Raw genomic sequence first — 10091 nt, 5'->3', positions numbered from 1 at the left:
TAATCACAAATATTCTGCCCTAGAACAGTTTCTGCAAAAAATACCCTAATTACAGACATTACCAACTCTTTACCAGCCTATAGCTCAAAATATGTGAAGAAAATGAATATATAGGCCGCAGATATCGTCAAATAATTATCTTTTGTGTATATGAATATATAAGTGTATATGTTATCTTTTCCAGAGCCAAGCTATTCTACTTTTCACTCAGATTTGCAGTAGTGCAGTGGTTTTTTGAAGTGTCTTGTCCAGCAGAGGATAAACTGCCTTTGTTATGAACAGTTACATGTAAGACTTCTTGAATATTTAGTGCATAGTAGCCAATGAGAGATAGAGTAGGAAGGGCCATCCCTTCAATGTCCTAAAGATCGCAGCACACTGGTGAAGATTGTCAATCAATCATTAGTGTGAATCAGAGGAGATCTAGAAGTGGGTTTACTCTATGGAGACTGAAAAATACGTTCCGTATACCCTGCACAACACCACTGGCTATTTGACGATTGTAGTTAAAAGTCTCTTTTCTGATTGAGATTTTACAGCTTAAAACATGTGATAAATGAAGAGACATATTATAATTAGTTTAAATTTTGCTCAACCTAAAGCTACGTCAGCAAAATGATGGACAGAGCTGGAAAAAGTGTTCAAAGAGAGAGTGAGGCGCCTTATAGGCTAATTATATTCATCTTTTTGGACTACAGATGTTTTAGAATTTGTGTGGGGATATAGTTGCTGTCAAAAAATCAGCTTTTGGTCCATTGGGATGTCAGAACAATGGCCTTATATCAGTAATTCTCTGAAGGATCAACTTTAAGAAATACAACCCTCTCTATTTGTCAAACTTTGTTTTTTTCCATTCCCGACAGTTATCAGAAAAATATTGATTACAGCCAAAGCTAATGAACACAGGATTAGAGCTGTATTATGTGATATATTCTTTTTAACATAATTTTAACTTTCACGGCCTCTTCTTTTTTTTTGCTATGGTGGAATTATTATTGTGCTTATGTGCATTAAAATATAATTTTCTGTTTGCCCTTTTCCTTTCTTTTCATAATTTTCATCGAACAATCGCCATCAGCAGGGAGCAGAGATAAGATAATGTTTTGGTACATTTGTAATTACTGTTTTTCTATTGTTTTGATGTATTGTCCATGCAGCAATTTCCCAGCATCCGAGACAAATTTCTCCCTAGGGTGACGAATAAAGAAACCTTGACCTTGATCAATGAGGCTTTACAACCAACAACAATTTGTGTTTTTTTTTGCGAGGACAAAGAACATTAACAGAATTAAAGCAAACATCTTTAAACAGCAGTATTACTTCTGTTACAAAACTTTAATAGAAATAAAGAAAACAACAAAGTTGAAAAGTTAATTGTAAAATATATTAAATATGTACAAACAGTGTAAAGTAAAAACACACAAAGCCACTTTCATTACAGTCCCATGTGAAGTTTATTTAACCTCTTATACATACGTCACAATGTATTCATATTTTATATTAAGATAGTTTTAAAACCCACTTTGGTCTTATAACATTCTTTATAACAATAAAATGGTAAAGGTACATTGCACAGATAAAACTCCTGAACAACACGCTGTAAGTAAGATTTATTTTTAACAAAAGTTTTCATATGCATCTAAATGTCAGACAGTTCAGTGACTCTGCTGCTTTAACAAATGATTTCTTTATTATTTAATAATTCAACAGAATCCGTATAAATCTCAGCTGATAATGTAAAATATATCTTGTAGATAGAGTTAATATGTTTGTATTTCAGAAAGTTTGGTTGACAAAACAAGCCGTTTGACGACAGCAGCACAGACTCAGGGAACTTCTGATGGACATTTTTACACTTTTTACTGATTTAAGGGAACAAAGAATTAACAAATTCATCAAATGAATATCAGGTAGCTGAGTCAAACAGAACTTTAATCGACTGCTAGGTTTTGGGATAAAAGCTCTGACTTTACAAAATAAAACACACACATTGCAATATTCTCTTATAGATGATTCATCATCCAGAGCTGCACACATATCACACATATTTCACTTGTTTGTTTTTCATATAATGGAAAAATTAAAGGATGTTTGAAATGAATGAAAACTGAATTTCTTCACACAAAAAAAGAAGAGGATATGGGGCGCTGGTGGTGCAGTGGTTAGAGCGTGCGCCCCATGTACGGAGGCTGTGGTCTTCCAAGCAGGCGGCCCAGGTTCCTTTCCTGCATGTCATTCCCCACTCTCTCTCTCTCCCTAATTTCTGACTCTGTCCTATCTCTACAATTAAAGGCACAAAAAGCCCAAAAATAAATATTTAAAAAAAAAAGAAAGAAGAGGATATCTTAAAGTAACCGCAGAGTGTGACCAAGCTGTTTTTCTATTGTTATTTAGCACCCTCTGCTTATTGCACAACAGTTTAACAGTATGACACATGGGCCCGTTAGAAGTCACTGATACTAACATATATTTTGGAATTAATTGGGCCTATGATACTTAATTTGCCCGGCAGTAGAAAAATAATGGAGTTTTTGTTTTGTGTGTTTAGTGTTGAGATGTGTTTTGTCTTTTTTTAAATTACATACTTTATCAGAACCTGCTCTGTTGTAGAGAGCTTGATAAAAGTGCAATTCAAAGTCTAACACGTTTGAAATAAGCATTACACATGCACATTTTAAAGAAACCATTCCCTTTGAGGCTGGTAGAAAAGTAGCAGAGGACTGACTGAAGTGTGAACGCGCACCACATGTAGGTGGTCTGGTGAGGCAGGCCCAGCAGAACCTCTGTCTGCACTGTAGCATGCATACCAAAAGTGCACATTTTGCAAACACCATTCTGTTTGTGGCTGGTGGAAAACATAGCAGAAGGTCTACATTTAGTCATGAGTATCCATAAGGTTGTGGCTCGCATGGATGTTCGAATGCACTAGCTGACTGCAGTCTGGTGAGGCAGGCCCAGCAGAACCTCTGTCTGCACTTTGTGCAAAGCATCATGTTACAACCACCGTTTTTCTGCAACACAAACACAACAACATACGTTTAAGCAAAGGCAGCTGTCTTAAAAAGTCTGAAGTTTACATTTTAAATAAAGATGAATTCATACCTCTATCCTGCAGAAGCAGTGTGGACAGTGTTTGCTGTTGAAAGTGATCCAGTCCTCACTCAGACATTCAGCCACAGTGTCAAGCAAATCACGGCGGCCGTACCTGCTCTCCAGGAGCCGCTTCCTCTCCTTACTGCCCCTTTGATAGTCGTCCCACAAGGCCTTGATCCCCTCTGAGAAACAGACAAATATCACTGCTTTGGAAAGCTGTACCCAGGCAAACAACGACATTTAAAGGTAGATCAAAGGTTGTTACAGTGGGCCTGTTCTGGACCAGCTGTGTTAGTATATCCAGAAGTCCATGCAGGTTTCCCTCTGACCTCTTAATGATATTATAATTATACCAGCTGATCGTGACCTGCTCATCATCAGTAACATGCTGCTCATTGGCTCACTGACTTCAGGTTTAACTTGTAAGGGACAGAAAGAAGACTTATTGAACAAAAATGTTCTGATAGATTTCTGCAAAACGACAAAAAGTTTTTGTGACATATGGACATTGACAGATATATACCTTTTTTTTAAATGTTCTTTAAAAATGAACACGGTTCAGTACAGGGGTTAATATTCCCCTGACTCCGGCACATGTAAGTGCAAATTACTTCTTTGTTTCAGACTTTTTCTTGTTCAAGAAACGACACCCACAAACATGACATTATGTCTTTCTGTAAGTTGTAAAAGTATCAAATTCCCCGATTTACAATTTCCAGTTCTGAAGATCAGTTTTTGTTTTACTGATAAACACAAAATATCAACAAGTGATGCACAGACACACAACGGGGTTTCCTTGTGTACCTTGTGTCTGTGGCAGGGCTGCTTTAAGGTGCGAGGGTTCTTCTTTTATCTCTTTCTTTGTGTTCCTCTGATCCTGACAGTCCTTTGTTCCATGGTAGGTCTTTTTGCAGGCGACACAGAAGGCAAAGCCGCAAACTGAGCACATCGCCGCCCTGCTGGACTTATCCAGAATGACGGCTGCTGCACAGGTACGCCGAGGACAGTACGCCACATCTAAGACGGTTGATGATACAGAGGTTATCTATTAGTTGGTTTGAGCATAATTGTTAAGAATCAAATGATTGTTATATAATAAAAACATTTTAATTTCCCTCCTTTAAGCAGTTCAAAATCAATTGAATTTCTTACAAAGACGAACTGATGTTTTGTCCAGTTTATTAGAATGAATAAAGGCTTTCAATATGAGCTCAGTTTAATGAAACATGAGGGGAACAAACCAGACATGGAGTCCAGAGTCTTCTGTAGCAGGAGACGATCGTAGCGGCTGAACAGCTCCTCCCCGACCAAACTCTTCACCTACAGACACGTGAAAATATAAAGAAAGATGTCGTGAGTTTTACAATATAACCGAAGACATCATCTCAAAGAAGATGGTTGAGTTTTAGTTCATCTGCTAACCCTGATCGTAAAAAAAACTGTACGTCAGAAGAGACATAAATCTAGAGATGTATAATCACTATTACACCATCAGAGGTCGCAGGTCAAGTTCAGTTGCTGAAGTAAAACGTACTGTACTTAAGTGAATTTTTGGGGTACAGTTCTTCCATTAAAATGAACAGAAACATATTGTATTGTCTCCTGCCCTTCTTACAGTTTAGTAGCAACTTGACAGAATATATAGAGAATATATGTAAAGACATCTGAGTCGTTGTCATGGATGAAAATGCCAACATGTCAGAAAGATGCTGAAATATAAATCCAGCTCAAGTAACTGAAAGATTAAAAAGGTTACTTTCTTGCTAATGCATCAACAACTTCATCAAACACTCCATGACATGAATGAACTTCTACCTTTCAGAGATTTTAGAAATGTGACTTTAAACCTTCCAACCTCTTTTTTAAATAGTTTTATACAAGTGTTATTTTAACTTACCGGTATTTATCTCTTTTTAACCATTGATCTTTTCATCATTTTACTACATTTTAAACGCATTGGTGTTTTCAAAAATACACCAAAATGTCCCAATATTCTCGGACGAGCTGCACGTGTGAACACTGTCTGCCCCCTTGTGAAATAAACATGTGAAGTTGGAGTGAGCTGATTTGTGAACATACAGGAAATATGAATTTACGTCACTGCAAGCAAACGGCAGGTTGATGATCTTTCTATCGCACGACTGGTGGCAAACTTTTGCTATTATAGTAAAATAAGTTGCTTCATACTCTCCTCTGCTCCCCCAGCATGTTTCTCCACCTCATCTTACACTTAGTGCTGATATGAATGCAAAAAATGTGACTATAGAGTTGGACTCTTCTGCTTCATCCTCCATTCAATGTCATTCTTTATACGTCATGACGTGCTCCCTCAAACCCCGTCACATTAAGATTCCCTCTGTGAGGTGTATACAGTATGTGTATAGGTTGAGTAAAGGGTCTCATAAATGTTCTTAAAAAGTTAAACTGGGGCCTGACTGTTACACTACAGCTTGACCTCACAAATAAAGCCTACATTAAGACTGTGTGTTTGGAGGCTGCTCAGGACCGTACCTGTGCAGGTGTAGGGGTTGCAGGACAGTCTGCATTAGGACAGGTGACACCCTCGACGTTCCCCTCCGTTATCTGGAGCTTGCAGAACTCGCCGAGACAGCCCCGGCAGAAGATGTGGTCACACTCGAGCAGCTGAACACACTCTGAACCGAGCCAGCCGACGAAACATATGTCACAGTCAAAGACGGTGGTGGAAAACTCTTTCTGTTTCTGGGTGGCGTTGTAGATCAAGAGCTGGGACAGGAGGGCTTGTGATGGAGTCAGGGAGAGACCAGAGGGGGTTTGTCCAGTTTGATCCAGTGGGTGTGGAGAGCTAGAAGAGGGAAATGATGAGGCTGAAGAATCCCCATTAAAGATGTCTTCCTGATTACTTTGATCAGACTGAGCAAATGGAAGATGCTCTGAGACCGACTTAAATTCTGAGTTTTCAGATGTCTGGTCAGCCTCCCTGTCATCAGAGGAATCTTTATCAGAATCAGTTAAAGTGTTTTGGATCAGAGGCTCCTCATTAGAGTCTGAGTTTAGATCAGTCTGCCTGACTTTGCTGTGCTGTGATGTTGAGTTATTCTGTCCTGATTCCTCAGCTACCTGAGAATCTCTGCTGCTCTCGTCTAATGTTGAAGGATTTTGACTTTCAGCAAAGTTCCCTGTTGGATGCTCAGCTCTGGAGGATGTTGCAGAGAGGTCCTGTGCGATGCTTTGCTCGTGTGATGGAAGCTCCAGCAGAGAGTGGACGTCCAGGAACTTGAGTGCATCCTCTTTAAGAAACTGTATCCAGGTGAAGAGCACCACAGCGCCCCCAGTGGCCTGATAGAGATCGATGAGCTGAGCAGTTAATGAAGGGATCTGTGGAAAAAGAAGATTAAGCTACACTCTGATGTAATCTTTATTGATCCTCAGAAATCTGCAGTCATATCTCTGTCTCTGAGGCTCTTACAAACACCATTGTAGCGAATGTGTCTAAAAGTGTTTTAACTGACCCACAGTTCCTCTATTTACCTGTTTGTGTGTCAGCCAGCTGCAGGTGAGGGAGAAAGAGGGGGGGGAGGAGGATGGGTAGTCCTCAGGCAGTTCAAAGGTCAGGCACAGAGGAGGGAGGAATGATATCTCATACTGCCTCAGCGTTTCGCCTGAGGAAATGAAAACGAGAATACACGTGTATAAGCTTATTAAAGACAAGTTCCTACTTTTAAGTGTGTACACTGAAGTTATGGATGTAGCGCCTATACTTTATCCTCACAAAAAATATTTAAAAGATATCGAAAACCTAGTGACTTTACAGTAAACAACTTGTGATAATCTAATAGGCTAATTTGTAATACATCGCCCACTTTTAAAAAAAAAGACCCTTTAGCCCTTTATCATGTCAAAGTTGTTCAAAGTTAGGGAGATAGTGAAATAATAACAGGTATGTAAATTAAATTATATTCAATTAAGAGAGTAGCCCCATTCTATTTACGGTTTTATTTTAATTTTATTATTATTATTATTATTTATTATTATTATTAGTATTATATTTTCTTTCTAAATCTTACTTTAATTATCTTTTTTCTCTTCGTACCTTTAATTTTTATTTTATTTCATGTTGTATGTATTCTTGTATGTTTAAAAAGTTATATATAAAAATGCGCCAGGATGAGCAAAATTTGTGATGAAATATGACAACTTGTAATGTAGTAAAACAGCCTGAAATAAAGTAATAATTTAAAAAAAAGTTGTTAAAAGTTGCACATTTCCCTTCATTACAGCTAGCATATGATCTAATAGGCCTAATGACAATCAAGACAAGGGAGAGATTAAATCAATTAGGCTATTATTCCACCCAAAATAATAGCAAATTTGATGATGTAATTTTCTTTTTTTTCTTTCCTCTTCCAAAAATAATTAAACAACCTATGAAACACATTTTTCTGCAGTCCGTTATTTTACATTTTTTACTTAAAGTAGTCTTACTTTTACCTCCGAGTATTTACCTTCGTTTAAAACCACAGTAAAGTCCGAAGGCAGCTCGACTGACACTCGGATTTCTCCGGAAAACTTCGACTCATCCCGGAAGAATTCATCGGAATCAAAGATACTGTGGAGAGCGAGCAGTTCGTCTTCCTGTTCCTCTCTGTCCGCAGTCATACCGTCCAGTCCCGACAGTAACTCACTTCACCTCCTCCTCGTACTGATAGTTAAGCTGTTTCTTCGTGGAATAAAGTTGAATTTGTTATTTTATTCCGACCAGAGTTTAGGTTTGTTGACACTTCCGTAACTGTCAGATGAGAGTTTGGTCGGTTGTGTTTGTTTGTCTGCTCCTGGAGTGACTCAAGGGTGTGAGCCCGTCCCTCTGCTGACTCATCTGTTTGTGATGTAATGTTCAGGACTCAGCAGCAACACCAGCCTGCAGTGATAACACAGCTGCACACACAGTCATGTGCAACCAATAAAGTGTCAAGATATTATCAGAATCAGAATCAGATTTATTGGCCAGGTATGCTTACACACACACACACACACACACACACACACACGAGGAATTTAACCTCGGTGAACTGTGCTCTCATATGTACAGGTACAACATTAAATATCAACAATAAACATAATGAGAAAAGACTAATATTTACGTGACTAAATATGAAACAATGAAATCGCTAAGTAAATTTTAAAAAGTAGCTTCTGTAGGCTACTTTAGTGCAATTTTGCGTTAGTCTAGGCTACTTGTAGTTCTAAGCCTAGAAGGTTTTAATAAACAATAGCCAATAAATTCCTTTACTCCCCCATCCCCACCCAGAGAAATATTGAATAACTTCTCATCATTGTTTTAATGATGTGTATTATGTGATTTGATTGTGATGTGAGCATTGAAGAGCTTTTTATGAAAAACACATTTCTGTGTATACTCGCAATAAAGTCTTCTTTTCTTGTTCTTTCTGTTTGCCCTTCATCTTTCATTTTATATCTTTTTTTTATTTAAACTTTATTTAACCATGAAAGAAACTTGTTGAGATTAAAAATCTCTTCTTCAAGAGTGTCTAAGACAGGCAGCAGCACAATTTACAGAGTTTCAAACAAACAACAGCAGCCATGAATATTAAAGGTCCCATATTCTTCTTTTTCTGGTTTTATATGCTCTTTAGTGTGTTTTCCAAGTGTCCTGTGCATGTTTAGACACATCTATGTGCAAAAATTCAAAGTCCTCATGAACGTGGCTTCTCCTGCGTCCTCCTGTTAGCTGTAGCATTAGCCGCATGTAACGCTTGGTTCTAGCCCCCCTCCATAAAAATGTGTCAGTGCGACGTCATTGTCAATGTGAGATCACTGATCTAAGCCCATTGGCTCGTTGTGCCAAGCCCAGCAGCTCATGTTGAAATTTCCGAGACACGTGCTGAGCAACTGACCAATAACGACAGAGCGGATCGGCAGACCAATCAGAGCAGACTTGGCCCACGTGGGGTCTAACAGTGTGGGCTCAACAGAGTGTAGCTGACGGACTCAGAGCGTAGAGGGAGCAAGGAGGAGCAGTACATGAAAACGGACACTTTTTTCTGACTTTATCTATTGTGAACGTACAAAAGTAGGAACATAGATTAAATATAAGAACCCCAAAAAGGGCAGAATATGACCTCTTTAATACAAAAAAAAACACACTAGACATTAAAAGACACAAATAACAAATTTAAACAGCAAATGTTTGTCACCATCACCCATAAAACACATCATGGAGAACATGCAGCCAGATGTGTCCACCTCCATGTCAAACATCCTCACACTCACAATCAAAGGGGCTAGAAAACCAACAAACAGACCATTTGTTTTGGTGCAAAGACAATGCACAGAAACAGAAGAAGAGTAGCAGTACAGCCGTATACTCTTCCTGTGAGGTAACTTAAAAAATAACAACACATAGTACAACATATTGTAAAATATGTACAAAAAGATGAATAGAAGAGCATTTAACCCACAAAGTCACTTTATGGTTCAGTCCAAACATCTGGAAGCAAGTTATTAGTAAGATCATTTCTTAAGACATGTTTTACACAAATATATTAAAGACAGATTAAAACCAGCCACTCAGCTGCTGTAACAACTGATTGCTTAATTGTTTAGTACAGTGGTTCTCAACTGGTGGGTCTGGACCCAGTAGTGGGTCGTGGAGCCTTTTTCAATGGGTCGCGAATGTGTGCCTGGAAAAAACTTGTATCAAAAAGTCTGTGAAGCGCTTTTTCAACATGTTTGTTTTGTTCAGTTTCTCGCTTCAGAGACATGTGTTTTTTTAACGCCTGAGATCCAAACTGCACAATTTATCAGTAAATAAATCTGATTGGTCGAAAACTATCTGAAATTTGGGTCTGTAATGTTTTTATGAAAAGAGGAATTAACCAACTATTAAAAAAAAACATTTAAGATAGCTTGGTCATTAATTTGAGCAACCCAACAAAGACCTGTCACCAATACTGGGGAGGAAGCTTGGTTTTGTGCAACAAAGAAAAGGGCAGACTGAG

General features: G+C 38.3%; 1 protein-coding gene across 1 annotated transcript; it reads right to left on the bottom strand.

The window, feature by feature from the left end:
* Positions 1 to 1320: 1320 nt before the first annotated feature.
* Positions 1321 to 7963, bottom strand: LOC132970980 (E3 ubiquitin-protein ligase RNF14-like). Its single transcript, XM_061034533.1, has 7 exons — positions 7578 to 7963; positions 6604 to 6734; positions 5605 to 6450; positions 4335 to 4413; positions 3898 to 4110; positions 3103 to 3275; positions 1321 to 3011 (listed from the first exon to the last, which is right to left on the bottom strand). The coding sequence occupies exons 1-7, from the start codon at positions 7729 to 7731 to the stop codon at positions 2880 to 2882; spliced, it is 1728 nt and encodes a 575-aa protein (XP_060890516.1). The 5' UTR covers positions 7732 to 7963; the 3' UTR covers positions 1321 to 2879.
* Positions 7964 to 10091: the final 2128 nt, after the last annotated feature.

This window comes from Labrus mixtus, chromosome 3 (genome assembly GCF_963584025.1).
Source record: "Labrus mixtus chromosome 3, fLabMix1.1, whole genome shotgun sequence".
NCBI classification, from domain to species: Eukaryota; Metazoa; Chordata; class Actinopteri; order Labriformes; family Labridae; genus Labrus; species Labrus mixtus.
This window is presented reverse-complemented; position numbering and strand designations above follow the sequence as displayed.